At 43.1% G+C, this 18,342-nt stretch overlaps 1 protein-coding gene across 9 annotated transcripts in view; it reads right to left on the bottom strand.

Annotated features, from left to right (window-relative positions):
• RBFOX1 (RNA binding fox-1 homolog 1) overlaps positions 1–18,342 on the bottom strand; it is a 1,300,148-nt gene that overhangs the window by 628,542 nt on the left and 653,264 nt on the right. For all 9 annotated transcript variants that reach the window (XR_016282484.1, XM_089540301.1, XM_089540299.1 and 6 more), the window contains exon 5: positions 18,095–18,142. Coding sequence is in view for 8 of the 9 variants with exons in the window: in XM_089540301.1 (XP_089396427.1) it covers positions 18,095–18,142 (48 nt within the window). In the remaining variant the exon portion in view is untranslated. The remainder of the gene's footprint in view (positions 1–18,094; positions 18,143–18,342) is intronic.

The raw sequence follows: 18,342 nt of genomic DNA, 5'->3' as shown, positions 1-18,342 counted from the left end.
GCCCTCCTTTGGACACGCTCCAGTTTCTCAACATCCTTGTCGAATTGTGGTGCTCAGACCTGGACATGGGGCATCCAATGGGATGGCATCTGGATGAGAAGAAGGAGGTAATTCCAGACTCAGGTGATGTGCTTGTGCGATGGAGTGCATGCATTGAGGGGAGGTGAAAAATGCCAAGAGATTAGCCTTGACATCGTGTTGTGTGACTGTCAAAGGATGTCCAATCCACCTGGGGAGCAGGCTGTTTGGGCAGCAGGGCTTCCTGACAGTAAGAGGATAAATAAATAAAGAGGATCAAGGGCCACACAACCTCCAAAGCTCTCCTGAATTCATCGGTGAAATTCCCTAGCACTCAAAATTGCAAAGGTGTGTGGTTGAAGAGCTATAGGATTTGGCAGAAGACCTGCTACACCTGCAGAATGTCAACCATCCGCTGCCATGACAGATCTGCCCCAAACATGGAGAGATTATTGCCCTGCTTCTATTATGACACTGACATTAAAGAGAGGCCTGTCGAACTCTAACAGCGTGAGACGAAAGCTCCAGGTTCCAAAGACACACTGGCTAAATTCCTTGGGAAACTAAGCACCGAGTTTTGCATCCACTTTTCCAATACTGCCACAATAATCGCCCTAATGTCAAAGCTTTTCAAAAGATGTTTGCTTTGGAGCATCAAGAGTGCTTATTTCCCCAAAGTAAACATTTTCTTTTCAATCCCTTGGAACTGCCGGGGCGGCTGTGTATTACAAAACCGTCCTGACGAATACCTTCCATGAGACAATTTTTTCTCATTATTGCCTCTTGTTTGTTGTCTAACCCGACTGTAAATTGCTCACCTCTGTATTTACTGGCGGAGCTTCGTCTTGCCAGATCAAACAGATGATGAGAAACCAACTATTCCAGACTCAAACTTGTTTATCTAATGCAGCTCATCATAAAGGCGCAAGGTTGCCTGGCTCAGACTGCGGGGTCATCCAACCCACCAGCAACCATCCAGCCTTGGCAGGCTCAGCTCCATAGTCATGGCCTTCCCTTATCATTTGTCCCTATCATCTGGTACACCAGGTGGTATCACCTCTTGGCTTCCAGTTTGAGCCAGGGCTCATTATAAGCTTTTGGTCCTAGTATTTAAGGCCCTCCAGTTTAACCTCCCCTGTATTTGGCAACTCTGCACCATCTAGAAATTTAAGATCTGCAAAGGATTATTGGAGGTTCATGCCCCCAAGCTATAGACTTTGCTAGCCTTTCAGGATCTGGCTCTGCATTTGTGGAACAGCCTTCCTTTGCGCTCCAGCTGGAGAAGGATCTGATCCACTTTCATAAAGAGTTGAAGACCTTCCTCTTTGACTCACTGGATTAAGATGCTGCGCATGCCCAAGGTGGCCGAGATGGGCAGCGACTGAGGAAGATTTGTTTTGTTTTGTTTTTAGCATATTAGTATATTATTTTAGTCTTTGTATAGTGTGGTGTTTTATTGCTCACTTTTTATTGTATGCATCTTGATGTGCTCACTTTTTATTGTATGCGTCTTGATGTACTGCCCTTTGAGTACCCAGATTGTTGGGGGCAATTAGCTTACGGTTGTAAACCGCTTAGACACTGCTAGTTTGGTATGAAGCGGTATATCAATGAAGCTATTTGTTTTTGTTTTGGTAGAAAGGGCACTATAAATAAATGATGATGATGATGATGATGATGATGATGATGATGATGATGGCTTCCACTGAGCTGCTGTGGCTAATCATGAGCAATGCCACAAAAAACCAGATGCATCTGTTCCTGAGGTTCCGAAACCAACCACATCCAGTCATCCAAATGGATGCCTTGAACAAAGTTGTTGGCTCATGTTCAACCTGTGGTCTACTAGGACTCCTAAATCCTTTTCACATCCTTAAGCCAGGTGTCTGCCATCCTATATTTATGCATTTCATTTTTCTGCCCAGACAACTGATACAATCTGCCTAATTTTTGAATCTTCTTTCCATCCCTAACCACCATCCCTACCATTCCTTTGGACATCAATTGGACCAGCTCCATGCCTCATAGTAGCTACAGCAACTGAAGATGTCACGAACCATTCCAAAAGTTGCTAAGTGCCCAAATGCCCTGGGCAGGGAGAAAAGGTGAATGGGGAAGGAACAATGTTATAACAGTCCCCTTGCTTTTTCTTTCCTTCTCAGCCAGGTGCCAAGGAGACTTAAGATAAATTAGGAGCTGCTGACGGAACAAACTAGGCAATTCCTGAGCTATTGCAGCTCAAAGTCCCTACTGCCGGCTGCTGGGGAGGCAAGGGTCTTGTTGCTTCCCACCAGGCAGGAAAGTTTCATTAACCAGCCCCTGAGATTTATTCTTTATGATGGCTTTGACATTTGCACACAAAATTTTCATTACCTCAAAGCAGGGGGTGAGAAGGGTGACAATAGCAAATAAAGAAGCTTTATTTGCCTGGATATTTTTTTTAAACAACAACAACAACGAAAGAAATTGACTTATTTGTGTTTGGCAGTCATTTCTCATTTAGTGCACCATTGCCAGCAACAGGAGAAGAGTATGGTCTGTTTGGGTTTATTTCCCTTTTCTCCACTGGGTTTGCATTTCCAAATGCAAGTTAGTAACAGGAGGCTTCTGGGTTTTAACCTAACGCCCCCAAGACCCTTTTCAAAGTGTTCACTGGTGTTCGAAATGCAATGCTATGGCTGCATCCACACTGCAGAAACAACCCATGGCTCCATGCTATGGATTTCTGGGAATTGCAGTTTTGTGAGATATTCAGTCTTCCCTATCAGAGGGTTCTGGTGCCACAACAAACTACAACTCCCAGGATTCCATTGCATGGAGCCATGGCAGTTCAAGTGGTGTTAACCTGCATTACTGTATATGCTCATGCACAAGTCTAGAAATTTGAACGGGGCCTTAAATTATTGTCATTTATTACCAACTGAAGCAAAAGTAAAGGCCTGTATGCATAGACCAAAAGGCCTATGCTCTGCCCGGCCTCACGTCTTCTTGTCCAGACAACACAATCCATTAACCAGGATCCAGCAGATTGTACATGGATCTGGTGGATCTGGTCCAATCCCAGTCCAAAGGGGCCTTAACACAGTCAAAAAAGATGGCTTTTTGCTGCAGACTTTCTAGGGAACTCTGCTTCAACATCCAGAAGACCAGATGGCCTCATGCACCCTGTACCTGTCTCACTGTCACATCTCCCTGTGATATCAGATGGAGGCATCTGGCCACATGGGTGCAACCAGGTGCCCCATTTCCACCATTATAGGCTGTGATGGGGTCTTCTCAGCAGACACAGTGTTGAGGCAGGAATGGGGTGTGTGGTGATAGCAAGCCCATGGCATGGCATGGCATGGCATGGTGGGCATGGCATGGCAGAGGATGGGCATGTAAACACCTATGCACTGCTACACCAGCCTGGAGATTGACCTGGTTCAGGACCTGGGAAAGAACAGCATGAGCTTGGCCACTGCTATCCTCTCCATCTGTTTAGGCCCCAAGAGATGTTGTGTTGAGAAGAGCAGAGCATTATGATAAAGAAACACAATTTCTTGCAGATAGAGATGAACAGATGGGTCTGTTTCCAGTCTGTCTCAACTTTGCATGTAAGCGTTGGACTAGGACCATGTTTTCAATACCAGCTAAGTCATGGAAACCCACTGGTTGACCTTCCAGCCTAAGAATAAGGCAATGAGAAACCTCCTTTGAATAAATCTGGCTGAGAAAACCCTGCGGTGGGATTGCCACAAGTCTTAGTTGGCCTGAAGGCACACAACAAGAATAAAACATATGGTCCCCCATTTTCACATTGATCGGTGGATTAAAAGGGGAAAAAAAGAAAACTGCAACAATATTTGTATTAACAGCATGCGCCTGAATGGATTTTCTTATAAACCACGCTTTGGTTCACTAAATGTACATTTATCCTACAATACACATTTTGGTATTCATCGGGGTACATTCCTTGAGCCTAGATTTAGAGGAAAACAAAATGCAAAAAGCACGTTCTGATCCCCACATTAGTCCAGGTAGCATGGATCAGGTGGATTTGCTTTGAAATGTGGACCAAACAAAATCGTTGAACATCCCTCCATCTAGGTATGATGAATAAATAAATAAATAAAATGCATTGGCATAACTTTATGGCATCAATGGGGTAATGTAAGACTGATTACTCTGATTCAAATTACTTGTCTTGTCTTGTTTTAAGGGGGGGAAATCCTTTTTGATTTGCTCTGCTGCTTACCTTTTGCTATGTTTCATTTTGTGCTAGCATCTAGGCTGAAAGATACCCAAAAAGGGTATCTTAACAGCTATAACTGGAGTTCAGTCCGATGTTAACTAGCAAACCAATAATCCACTCGGTCGGACTTGCGAGGAAACTGGGAGAAGTAAAGAAATCAATTTCGCTTCTTATCATCGTGACCAATTTCTTCTGGAGAACAAGAATCCCTTTGGCTGACACAGATTAATTGCACAGATTGTATCACTTGTCTTCATCGCATGCCCATAAGAATCAGAGGGAACGTCACACCCGGTTTGCTTTCCCTTTTTAGTCACGTGTTGGATTCATATTGATCTTTCAGCCCATATTTCAAAAGTCAAGGAACGACTGAATTTCTTGTGCCCACCATTTACAACTGCTAAGATGCTCTAACTCTATGGACCAATACATGTTTTGTCTACTTTTGGTGTAATATGTCAGTATTCCTAGATGCATTTTCTCCCATTGTGGCATGTTGTTTTGGATAAAGCAAAGAGCTAAAGCAGGGGTAGGCAACCTTTTTGAGCCGGGGGCCGGGTTGCTGTCCGTCAGACAACTGGGGGGGGGGGGGGAAGCTGGGGGGTGGAGCTTCCACCCTCCGGGGGCGGGGCCGTGTGCCAGGGGTGGAGCTTCCACCCTCCGGGGGCAGAGCCGCATGCTGGGAGCGGAGCTTCCACCCTCTGGGGGCCAGGCCTCCTCCTCTTTGCTGGCCCCTGACGGGGCCCCAGGCCCTGTCAGAGGCCGGGAAAGGGCCGGAGGGGGCCACCAGCACTGGAGGCCTCCCCTTTTTGATGGCCCCTGACAGGGCCCCAGGGCCTGTCAGAGGCCGGTAAAAAAGCCAGTGGGGGCCGCCAGTGCTGGAGGCCTCCTCCGGCAAAAAAGCCAGCATGGGCCGCCAGCACTGGAGGCCTCCTCTTCTTTACTGGCCCCTGACGGGGCCCCAGGCCCCATCAGAGGCCGGCAAAAAAGCCGGCAGGGGCCGCCAGCTCTGGAGGCCTCCTCCTCCTCCCCCCCAGACTTTAAAATCCCGTTTCTGAACAGGATTTATCTAATTTGCTTCCGTGTGATAAACTCCTAAGTAGCCAATAGATGTCACTTAGTTATGGAGACATAACTAAGTAGACAATGCAGAATATCAGTGCTTTGTATTCTTCTGTAGACCTCTTAGGAAATACCATATATACTCAATATATTTCGACCTCATGTACAAGTCGAGGGCAGGTTTTGGGGCCAAAATAATGGATTTTGATATGACCCATGGATAAGACAAAGGTAAAACTTAGGGGCATATAACAAAGGATCTAAAGGATGAAGCAAAAGAAAACAATGTCAAAAAATTCCCACAGACAAAATTCTTTGTGCTTACCCTTAAGGCTGGATGGATGAGAGAATATAAAGTCAGTATTTCCAAGGCAGATTCTACTCTTGCTTTCCACCAGGAGATGGTTCCTTCTTTTCAATAAGAGTTAAGATACAATACTTAAATTGATCCATGGATGAGTTGACTCAGGTTTTTGGGGTCAATTCTTTGGGCCTACATTTCTAGACATATACATGAGCATATACAGTAGTTCTTTTTGCACAGTCTCAAAGGTGTGACAAGATCCCTTTGCGTAGTGATCTTCCAGAGTAACACAGCTAGATCATTAAACATAGAGGACTATCTTTGCCATGCTGAAGAAGTGGGTTGAGCGGTTGCACCAGGAGATTGTTACACAGGAACTTGATCAATAACTCAATAATCTCCCCTAATAATCGACTCCAATGCAGGATCTGAGCCAATAATTCCAGGCAACCGTGTTCTTTAATTAAGATATTAGTAGTGGGAGGTGGTAGCTTGCCGACATTAACTAAAATCTGAGTCAGTTCTTAAACTCAGTTTAGCATTCTGTGCATTTCAGGGGAAAACAAAGAAGGCAATGCCATTAAAGGGAATTTTATATGCAAGGCTGCAAGCGGTTCCCTGTAGAAGACACAGTTGGGGAGCACAGGGAAACATGCAAGAAAAGTCAGGCTATGTTGCCAAAGTACCAGGAACCAGCTTCCCAAAATAACTCTTCACAGTTAGACATGGAAATGTCATGCGGAATAAGCACAGCCCTGTTTGCATCGTACCTTTCTCTTGGCCTTCTAAAGTACGTCAAAATGTCCGGTTATATAATCATAGAATCATAGAATCGTAGAGTTGGAAGAGACCGCAAGGGCCATCCAGTCCAACCACATTCTGCCATGCAGGAACTCTCACTCAAAGCATCCCTGACAGATGGCCATCCAGCCTCTGTTTAAAGACCTCGAGGGAAGGAGACTCCACCACTCTTTCCGAGGGAATATGTTCCACTGTCGAACAGCCCTTACTGGAGAACCCTGGAAGGGAAAGTAGGAAAAGGGATGCGTTGGCCAATCCAACGGACCTCTTCTCTCCCATTTCATATTCTGTATTTCAGGACGAATTACAAACTTCGAGATGAGTCTCTGCCATCTGATTTCTTCCCTAGCTAGGAGTAAGACTCACATCTGAGTTAGGATATGGAGAGATCTTGTTCATTGTTACATTTCTGGCTTTTTATTAAAGCCCTTTGGGTCAAACTGGTTTTACCAGGTGTGTACATATTTTATGGTTATATTCTTTTTCAGGTTTGTTCTGACTTGTTTTAAATGGCCTAGTTATAATTGGGGAATTATCTTGAATCTTGCTTAAAAATGTGTAATTATTTATTGTTTTAAACTGATTTTATTATAAGCCACCCTGAGATATTCAGATAAATGGTGGGATATAAATATTTAGATAGATAGATAGATAGATAGATAGATAGATAGATAGATAGATAGATAGATAGATGATAGATAGATACAGATGATAGATGGATGGATGGATGGATGGATGGATGGATGGATGGATGGATGGCTAGATGATAGATAGATAGATAGATGATAGATAGATAGATAGATAGATATTACTGTGTTTGAAGTCTCCCCATTTGTTTGCTTTTCTATGACACTCTCTTCCTACATAATTCTAACCTAAATCCATCTTTTTCTTCTTCCTCCCCTCTCTGTCTTCCATTAATACAATTTATTTAATTATGCCTAAGTTTTAGCAAGTCAGTCTTTTTAAATGTTATTCAAAGAAGAGGAATGAGACTGTAATGACTGGGCCCTCCAGTCATTGGGGGACTTCTCCTGAACTACAAAGGGTTAATCTAGGGGGAGGTACATGCTAATGAGAGCTGACATCACATGATAATGAGCTGTAACATCATAGCTGATGTAAGGTCTACCTGACCAATCAGAGAGTAGGACCGCGAGATTCAAGAACATTCTATGGGAAATCTTTAAAAGGCCCTTTGCGGCCATGTGGGTCTTTGTCTCTCCCTCCTTCCTCTTGGGGGAACCAGATGTTTCTTTGTTCTCTGGGTCTGTGAGGAACAGGCTCAGGAATGCAGGTGGAGTTGGCAAGGAGCCAGCTCTCTGCATCCAAGAACTCAACACAGACTGCAAATCCCATCACTGTGTGAGTAGTTAGGAAAGGTGTTAGTTAGTGCGTCTAGGCTTTTATTATGTTTATCCAATAGCTTGCCTGAAATGAACTCTTTGTAACTATGCTTCTACACCTGCAAGGCAAGAAGGCTTTGCATGAGTGATGTCCTCTTATCCTAATCTATTTCTTTAAAATAAATATCTTTCTTTAAAAGTATCTGCTGTCTCTCTCTGCTCCTGTACACGCGTCTTAAGCTCAGTTTACTGGCTGCTGTAAGTTAGCAAGGAAGGAATCTAGAGATCCCTAGCAAGTCTCAGTGTGTGCTTGGGGGAAACGTAGGTTGTTTGGAAAATTCACTGAGTGGTGGCAGCGAGATAGGACCTCAAGGGGTTTCATTCCGCTCAGCAGGGAGTGAGAATGGAGACCTATGAGGGCCTAGAAGGGAAGTGTTAAAGGGACTCCCTGGGAGTAATAGCCACACACAGGGCTAATTGCCCCAGGGATCACCACAGAGACATTTATTTCCTCCATTAGACCCAAGGAAGTGGGGTATGGAACTGGTTGTTGTCCAGCTCCTGCCAATTTGATAACTCTGCCAGAGAAACCCACAGTTATCTTTCACGTTTCTCAACAAAACAAGGGTCAAACAACATGCGATATTAATTGTATCAAGGACTGCTGGTGGGTTTTCATAACTAAGTCCCTTGAGTCCAGCTCTCAAACCATTACAGAACATTGACTCATCATGCTAAATAGATAGATAAATCGATAAATAGATATAGATAAATTTACAGTGTGCCCGCGTTACACGCAGGCACGCTATACATGGCTTGTGCATATGTGTAAAGCCGCGTGGGAGTGCGCAGGGCTCAAGAGGCAGCATGTACCATTCAGATGAATGGGGTGCACACCCATGGCGCATGTGTGCCACCGCATACACAAGCCTCATTCACTTGAATGGGACTTGAGCATGTGCAGTGTTTGGCGTATGTGGGGGGTGGGTGGGTTCCGAAACGGATCCTCACATAAGCCAAGGGCACACTGTATAGTCAAGGTGATCTGCACAGCCTCAAAGGTATTTCTTGCATTTTAGATTTATGCAAAATGCTTTTGACAACATCACAAACATATACTACAAAATGGGTAAAGTGCTTTCTAAATATTGCAAATATATTAAGCCACGTGTGTGTGTGTGTGTGTGTGTGTGTTTAAGAGAAGAAGAGAAAGGGTCTTGCATTGATCTCCTAAAACTTATTCTAATGGCCAAAGAGATACCTGAGTGCCTAGACATCAGATTTTGTGTCTATTTTACCTCTTTAATTAACTCTCAAGTCAAGTATCTAAGTGCAGATTCTTTGTCCTGTGCTGCCATCTTCTGGATATCGAAGCCCCCAGAAAAGAAGCATAGAGAACGATATTAATTGCTCAATTAAGGATGTGGGTAAAACAAAATAGTTTGCGTGCTCTCTCTCTCTCTCTGTGTGTGTGTATATATATATATATATATATATATATATATATATATATATATACATATATATATTTATATATATTGACCGAAGGGGTTAGCAATTCCATGATTTATATCCATTAGATGATACTCGGCTATATATATATATAGCCGAGTATCATCTGATGGATATAAATCATGGAATTGCTAACCCCTTTGGTCAAAATAGTTCAGCTTTTCGGAAGACAAAGCGCGGCATCTCTAACATAATGTGAAACCTTGCCAGTTCAAGAATGGAGACTTAAAAATAAATGCTATGCATTTGCCATGCATTGCTTATCCATCCTATTATACTCTGGTGGACGTTTGTTTGGAGAAACACCGCAAAAGCAACCTAAAACTGAAAGATTTTAAAACTGAAACACGAACACAGTTTTGCAGTTCATAACAACCTCTTAGATGAAATCGAAATGACCACTCTTTCTGCTTCATCAGAGCTTTATACTTTCATTTGCAAAAGGTTTCACCTCCAGTAGGTTCTGTTCATCTGCCTTTTGGACCAAGGATATTCTCTTGTGAACTACTGTCACTCCAATGCATCAAGAGTTACCATTTGTATTTAAGTATATTTGCAAACTCTTACTCAGCCCTTGGAATAACTTAGTAACTTTGATATCTACCCTGGCAAAACTGCAGCAGGTAAAGCACTGGAATCCTCTGTTTTCAGAAGCTGGGACAGAGCTAGACCAGGAGTCCACTTTATTATCTTGTTACCAACCAGGCCTATATCGTTATTAGAAACGAATTGAGATTTTTAAGTGTGTGTTATTATCCATTATGTCTTTTCATTAACATAATTAATAGTAGGTCATTGAATTCTATATACTCAGCAACCTTGAAATGGCAACCTATCTATCTTTGTTTTTTCCCCCATTGTAATTTTTTTATAAGAAGATTCATTGCAAAAGCTCTTAACGTTTCAGATTCACATGTACAGACACAGACAGACAGACATGCACCAGGGCAAACAGGTCTCTGTGTGTGTCTTCAAGTTGTTTCAGATGTATGGCAACCCTAAAGCGAAACTATCATGGGGTTTTCTTGGCAAGACACAGGGCGCGCGATGGTGACGTCCCTCAGGCGCAGCGCTCAAATGGTACTATGCGCAAGGCGTGGCACGCGAGTGTGCCAATGGTGCCCCTTCAGGGACTCAAAAAGAACCCAATGGGAAGTGGGTTCTTTTTCATCCTTCCGGAGGTTGTGGCATCTGGTTGCCGCGGCCTCTATCCAGGGCAAAAACGAGTTGTGTTGAGTTGCCCGTCTTTCGAGCCCCTTGCTCTCCCAAATGCTTGTTTTCCCCACCTGTCAGAAATACTGCCTTTAGTTTGCAGAGTTCTAATGCTACCCTAATGTGTTTTAGCTCACCAAACTTCTCTTATCTTCAAAGAATGCTTGCCTGGAAAGGAGTTGGGTATATATATTGTGTGACCTGGAAAGGCAGGAGTGATTTGCATGTGTATTGTTCTGTTGCTAATGGCAGGCCTCAGGGTGAGAGAGTCTGCAAAAGAACCACTTCTAGTTCACATTGACCCTGAGGCCTGCCATTAGCAACAGAACAATACACATGCAAATCACTCCTGCATTTTTCAGGTCACACAATATATATACCCAACTCCTTTCCAGGCAAGCATTCTCTGAAGATGCCAGCCACAGATGCTGGCGAAACGTCAGGAAGAAACTCTTCTAGAACATGGCCACAGAGCCCGAAAAACCCACAAAAAACTATGGATGTCGGCCATGAAAGCCTTCGACTTCACAAACCTATTTGATCAGCAAAAGGTATTTGCTCAAAAGGCACCTGGGAAATTACGAACTGCAAAAGCTTCCCTGCATGAAAAGAATGCGCAAGACAGTTGGGTTGCTAGCCATGTCCATTGGACAAGACAAGAGACAATGCAATCCTGTTGAGAAATGGCATTAAAAATGGAAGGAAAGAGAGGACTGGATTTTTAAAAATTAATTGTTTAATGTTTCTAAAATTAATGATTTTCCAGACTGGGGATGGGTTAGTGTCAGCAGATTGGGCAAATCCTTTTCAGTTTAGCCTTTGAGCAACACCTAAGAACCAAGGAGGTTTCCGTTATTAAAAAGGAATAGCTGGCCTACCTTCCCCTTCATTCTGCAAATTTACCTAATTTATTATTGTCCATGAAAATCCTCCGAAAAGAACACCTTGACGCAATTTGCACGGATGAGAACAAAGTCATGCAACTTTTATGCAGCTGAAGCTCATTCTGGAGTCAAAGATATACTTCTAATGAGATTGTGTCTTTGATAGAAGCTAAAGCTGTAATGAACAGATGGGTCACTACTCTCCTCACAGGCATGTTATGTGATTTTTATTTAATTCCAGTACCCTGACATTTTGGATAAAATACTCTGAATTTAGGTTCATCCCCCCACACACGTCTTCTTTTGATGTCGGTGCATTTGCTCCCCTTCTAATATAAAAGCATATAATAACTACTAAGCGTCATTTATTCGTGTTTGTGTCTGTGAAACACTTTCTGAACATTAGCTCTCAGGGTCTGGGGTATTTAAAGGCAAAATATGACTCTACCAGCTCCAGAAATAGCTCCAAAATAAGGGCGAGGTTTGGACACTTGCAAGTTAGCTGAATACGAAAGCTTGTTGGACATGGCATTCACCCCTGAAATAAGTATTTTTGACACCTTCGGATAGTTGATGCAAACAAAAGTAGCTTTTTTTCTTAAGCATTTGCCTATTTTCATATTTGCAAGATTTTTATACAAAAAGGAAGGCATTGCAAATGTGCAAACGCTTAAGGAAAGAGTTACGTTTGCTTGCACCAGGAGGTGTCAAAATTCAGGGGTGAATGCCTTGTCCAACAAACTCTGATGCAATGAAATGAATTATCAAGAAGGAATTATCAAGAGAGAGGTTTTGTCAAATGGAGGATGGAGTAGAGTAGAGCTGTTTTAGGATCTCTAGTTCTGGATTGAGCGAATGCCCTCCAAGTCTACAGACCACTTTGCAACACACGATACAGGACAATGTTTTATCTACCATGGCTCCATGCTATATAATCCTAGGCCTTGCAATTGTGTGTAGCACTTGAACCATCTAGCACAGAACTGTAAACAGCCTAAACTACAAATCCCAGGATTCCATCTGATGTTGCCATGCAATTAAAGTGGAATCACAGCATTATAGTTGTGTAGTGTGACAGGCCCCATGATACTATAAGCCTCCAAAGGCCCTTTATGTTCCCATAACAATCCTGAATATGTCTATTTTCCTGAAAGCCAGTCTGGTGCAGTGGTTTCAGTGATAGATTAGGAATCTAGGAGACCATGGTTCAAATGCCTACTGAATTTAATTTGGTGGCTCATTGGAGAACAAGTTGAAAATGTGTCACTTTCCAGCTTCACATTTGAGTCTTCTGCATGTGCATTTCAATTAAACCCATTTAGAACAGCATGTATGTATGTATGTATGTATGTGTATGTATATGTATATGTACAGTCGGCCCTCGCCTTACACAGGGGATCCGTTCCGGACCCCCTGCATAAGGCAAATTCCGCCTATGCTCAAGCCCCATTGGAAACAATGGGGCTTGTGCATGGTGGTGTGGTGGCGCACGGGGCTCCATGGGTGCGTGCGTCCATTCAATTGAATGGGACGCACTGCCCCTTCTGCCCCGCGCACTCCCCGCTGCTTGAGCGCGTAAGCTCAAGTCCGCGTAAAGCGCACCCGTGTATGATGTGGGCGCACTGTATATGTGTGTGTGTGTGTGCATATATATATATATTATATATATATATATATATATTGCTTCCGTAGCTTTTTAGGGCGTTGCAAAGCTGTCTTCACTGATCCCTTTGCTAATCATTCCAACCGACTCGGTTTGCTTCAAACTAGTGGCATGGTTCAAACTGATTCAAGAAATGACTCTACTACAACTTTTCTCCTCACTTGCTGCTCTGCCCTTAAAACCAGGCATTCGGGCACAAGGGGAGAAAGAACGAGTTTGAATGTATATTTGGAACAATCTGCACACCTAAAAAGTTGGACAGCTTCGTGTGTTGACACTTCAGAGGGAGGTCAGAAGAACCGCTTTGACACCTCCACCGTCTCCTGTCACTTTATTAAATCACTGGTTGCTAGCGTTGGTTGGATTAAGTAGAGAGACAGGGATGCACACGCGGGAAAGGGTTGACATCCCCTCGGTCCTGAAATTCCTTAATTGCATGTCACAGTGACAGCAAGAATAAGGGAACTGTAACAACCAATAGCAGTTGCATTCAAATACCACTGGAGCTTCCCATGAGGACCGCGAGCTGTAGGAAAGTCTACATTTATCACAAGTGTGTATACACAGATGCACACATATACACCAGTTGAACGTCCCAGAATTTTATTAGACTTATTGCTGCCAGAATGCCAGGGGGATGCCTTTTGGATTCGTTTGGTTAAGTTACTGAGTATCATCTATCAAATGGAAAACAGGTTTGCAATGCTCTAAGTCCACAAGTAGGATGGAAATGCGGATGGACAGCTTCACACTGCTCAGATCCACCTTCCCAGCTCCCTTTGGGGTCTTCTACATGGCAACGTAGTGCAGACAATGGAGCTTCTAGTTAATTTTTTGAAGGGACGTCATATTGAGGATGGAGCAAGCTTGTTTTCTATTGCTCCAGAGACTAGAATACAGAGCAATGGATGGAAGCTCCAGGAAAAGAGATTCCAGCTCAACATTAGGAGGAACCTCCTGACAGTAAGAGCTGTTCGACAGTGGGATTTACTGCCTTGGAAAGTGGTGGAGTCCACTTTTGGGGAGATCTTTAAATTGAGATTAGATGGCCAACTGTCAAGGGTCCTTTGGCCATGTCTTCCTGCATAGCAGAAAGGATTTGAACTGGATGGCCCTTGGGGATCTCTTCCAACCCAATGGTTCTATGATTCTGTGACCTGGAGTGACTTAGCTTGGAAACTGAAAATAGAAAATTGATCCATTTTGGTTCCAGAGGGACCTACTGATTCCATGGGCTTACTTTAGTGGAGACTATTAACTGGATTCAGCCATGTTTCACTGAACATCAGCTCTGTCCCTGGCAGTTCAGATCTTTGGACTCACCCATCATCAGCCCCACCTGTCCAATGAATGAATGAATGAATGAATTATTAATGAATAAATAAAATATTATTGATGATGATGATGATGATGATGATGATGATGATGATGATGATGATGATGATTGGGGATGGGGTTAAATGCCTCAACTACTAGCAATAAAACCCAAATTACTGTATAATTAGGGCAATACTGGATGTGGAAACAGGAACAAACATTGCAAAGCATGTAATCCTGAAACAGAAAGGCTTGACATTTACGGGAATCATTGGCCTTTCTGAAAGAGTTACTGAAGGACCTAGAAGAGTAAAGTATAAGACGTTTTGTCCTAAGTCCCGCATTCAGCCTTGAGAGAGAAACCAAACACATACAAAACCACTTGGAATCAAGATCTATATGGAAGTGGGAATAGATGTTCATTGTCTGCCATGGATGTACACATGACCCTGGCCAGCTTCTCCTGTCAACCTTTTCACTTTTCGTTTGCTCACCTGCATCTCGGCCATTATAAACATGCCATTTGATTTCCTTGCCGGTGCTTTTTAAAGGAAATTAATCCCTGAAATGTGCCTTGAGACCCTTGAACAGACGGCACTATGAAAATCCCTACCCATAGGTGGAGAGGCCGAAAAACATTTAACTGTGAATATGGTGTCCCCGAGCAGATCATGCAATGCTATGAAATGTTGCCACACAAAGAAGACATTTTCCAACTTTGCTGGCCTGTCGCATTATCGACTCCACTGTGTAGCATAAAGCATTTTTGATCTTGGAGGCCCCATGGTGAGCCTGGCATGCAGAAAGTGGCAATTTTCTCTGTCAAAGATGCACTTCAAAAGGATTCTCGCAGCAAACCTATTTTATTTTATTTTTTGCCTGCAATGGAGAAGCGGAGGAGCACAATGCGGTGCAGTGAATAACCTTGAACTACAAAGCGAACGCCACTCGACTGCTTGTTAGTGGTCAGCGTTGTGGTCACCTCCGGGGAACGCTGCCAAAATGTCAATGCAGATCCCAGTGAGGTTGACTTGACAAAGAAGAAGTGGGCCTAATCAAAGGCAGAGGTAGGAATGCAAAAGAAAGCTCTCAACACAATGGACAAGTTACAAAGGTACATGGAGAACTAAAGTACTAAGACTTATTAAGTCGGCAGTGGCTTCCTGGAGTTTTCTGCTGAAAAAAGCACATAAGTTGGTCCCCCCCCCCCCCCGAAAGTTTCAAGACACATCCTTCATCTCATTGCAAACTCCGTTCCAAAAAAGAAGACATAGGGGGATACGGACTGGCAGAAAGGGGCAATGAGATGCAGTCTGCCCTGGATGGAGACTACACCAACCAAACGGCAAGGCCTCCAGGAGGCCTAAAAAGAACCCACATCCGACTGGTTCCTTTTAGGCCACATACAGGGTGCCATTGGTGTGCTCATGCGCGATCATGATGTCCACATGGTGCAGCGCTGTTTGGGCGCTGCGTTGTGCAGACGTCATCATTGTGCCTCCCATGTGGACAGGGGCATGGTAAGATGTTGCAAGGGCACCAATAGTAGAGCTGGGCATGTGTGGATGCCCAGCCCTACCTAGTCCTAATTTTGGCCTCTGGCTGACACAAAGCACCCATCTGTGCCGGGCACAAGGGGTTCAACAAGATCTTTGGCTTCCAGGTAACAACATCATGATTTTCCAAAGATACGTATGAGAACAAGAACTCGATGGGTATCCTTCAAAAATAAACAGTGAGCCAATCCATCTGTCTATTAGGAGGCATAAAGCATGCTTTTAAGCAATTCGTGTCACAATCTGACCCCCAAATTAATAACTAACTATTCACTATCTTTTATTTTAAGACCACCGTTACACCAGTGCTGAAATCTTTGCGCTTGGAAATGTGGGCATGGGATAAAAAACATTTAACTGGATAGATTGGGCTCCATGATTTCAAGGCCAAGCTATTGCTCCTTTTATCAGCATGAACTCCGAGGGACCTTTGCTCCCATAAAGCATCGTGGAATCTAATCAAAATTTCTATCAAGGATACAACGGAAAGTATCGAAAGCAATTTCAGAAACCATTTGGGTGGCAAAAAAAAGGAGTCAATGAAACACTTTGGCATGTTTGGGCCCTCTTTGAAAAGTGAGCCGAGCTTCTGTGCTTGCCGTTATTAAACCCACGGCTGTTAGTAACTTCTTCCAGGGTTAGTTTAGCTGGGGGAAAAAGTTATTCTGTCTATAGGTACCGGTGCAAGTTAGTAAGGCCAGACTCAGAAAAACATAAAGTGGAGTTTCAGAAACTCAGTTGCCAATTTCACATGAAACAATTGGTGCCTATTGAATCCATTGTGGAAAATTCCAACACTTCTAAATTCTGTTTGCACTTTCAGTAAAACAGAAGAACTCAAGTATGTATTAGGTGTCTTTTTTATAATTACCCCATAAATTAAACAAAATCATATGTTTCTTGATACTAACCTCCTAATCTTGGGAAGACAGATGCAGGCTGCACTGCAGAAATAATCCAATTTGACCCCACTTTAGCCGCAATGGCTCAATGCTATGGCATTCTGGAGATTGTAGTTTTGTGTGACATTTAGAGAAGAAAAGGGGCAGGCAGAATTCCTAAGTGTAACAAATACAAAACCTCTATTTCTGAACAATTTTCGTCGTCTCTGTGCAATGCTGGAAAATTGGGCGATAAACGAAGGTCAATTTGGGAGGCAACTTTCTTTTGGGGCAATGCCCTTATCTCCACCTGTAGTGCGTTAATCTCACGTTAATATTCACCAGATATTGCAAACAATGTTAGGTGTCAGTGTGAAAACTAACTATGGTTAGCATTAACATTGATGCACATGAAATGACGCAAAGTGGCTTGCTCCTTCGTATTCAGCGCCACTCGGATGAGTAGCATGTCCCGCGCTTTGCCACATTTTATGTTATCTGGAAGACAACATGGTGCTCAAGGAGATGAACTAAAATGGATGGAGAGGTCTTGTAGCACCTTTGAGACTAACCAAAAGAAAGAAAGTGGTAGCATGTGCTTTCATAGACTTCAGTCTACTTGCTCAGATGCATATAGACTGAAGTCTACGAAAGCTCCTACTTCCAATTTCTTTCTTCCAATTAGTCTCAAAGGTGCTACAAGATCTCTCTATATACTGATTCTGCAGACTAACATGGCTATATCTTTGAATTTAAAATGGATGGAAGGAGTCAAGCTCAGTTCACAACAAAGTGAGGTGATGTTGTGTTCCTCTCTTGGAATTTCATTCGCATACTGGCCTCCCAAAATGGCACTGCAAGTGGAAAACGCTGCAAATACATCTCCTGCAAAACCAGCGCTTTTGCAAAAGTTTTGTATAACATCAATATGTTCAAGGGTAGTAGCGCAGGGGGAAGAACATTTGAAATTGCAGGGCATTTCTGAACTTCCAACCATGGTTAGAAGATTGTGAACCAAATGATTTCACCTGGCCATAGAAGAACAGTGCAGTGAGCTTATCTCAATACTTTAAAAGAGGAAAAAAGTTCTAGACAGAACAAAAAGCAAGCAATATCCCCCCTTTTCTGCATTTGAGTTCCAACTCCAGCCTGAAATTAGATCCAACATCCAATATTATGCACACATGAAAAGATAAAGGTCCAGATTCTTTATATATATGTGACTTTATGGTAAGACAGGAGCATTGTCTAAAAACGTAACATGTAGCAGAAAAAACAAGATGATGGCAAAACCAAGGACTTACTTTTCTGTCCTCTGTTTCTACACAAGAGCTGCACTCCACTTTAGTATCCTGAAACAAATGAAGGGGGGAAAGTGGGTCAAAGAAGAGTGAAAATGCCTTTCTCCAGAGAACTATGACCCCAAACCTTAAAGCAGAGTAATACTTTAATATGTATTTTAAGAAACAAAAGACAAAAATGTGGGAAACCACCATGAATACCAGGTGCTGTAGGCTATATTGCAAAGAAAGAAACTGGCAAAACCACCTCT

Source organism: Sceloporus occidentalis, unplaced genomic scaffold (assembly GCF_023333645.1).
Source record: "Sceloporus occidentalis isolate IW3139 unplaced genomic scaffold, rSceOcc1.0.p SCAF_10, whole genome shotgun sequence".
In the NCBI taxonomy this organism is placed as follows: domain Eukaryota; kingdom Metazoa; phylum Chordata; class Lepidosauria; order Squamata; family Phrynosomatidae; genus Sceloporus; species Sceloporus occidentalis.
Note: the sequence above shows the minus strand (reverse complement) of the source record. Positions and strands in the feature narration are given on the sequence as shown.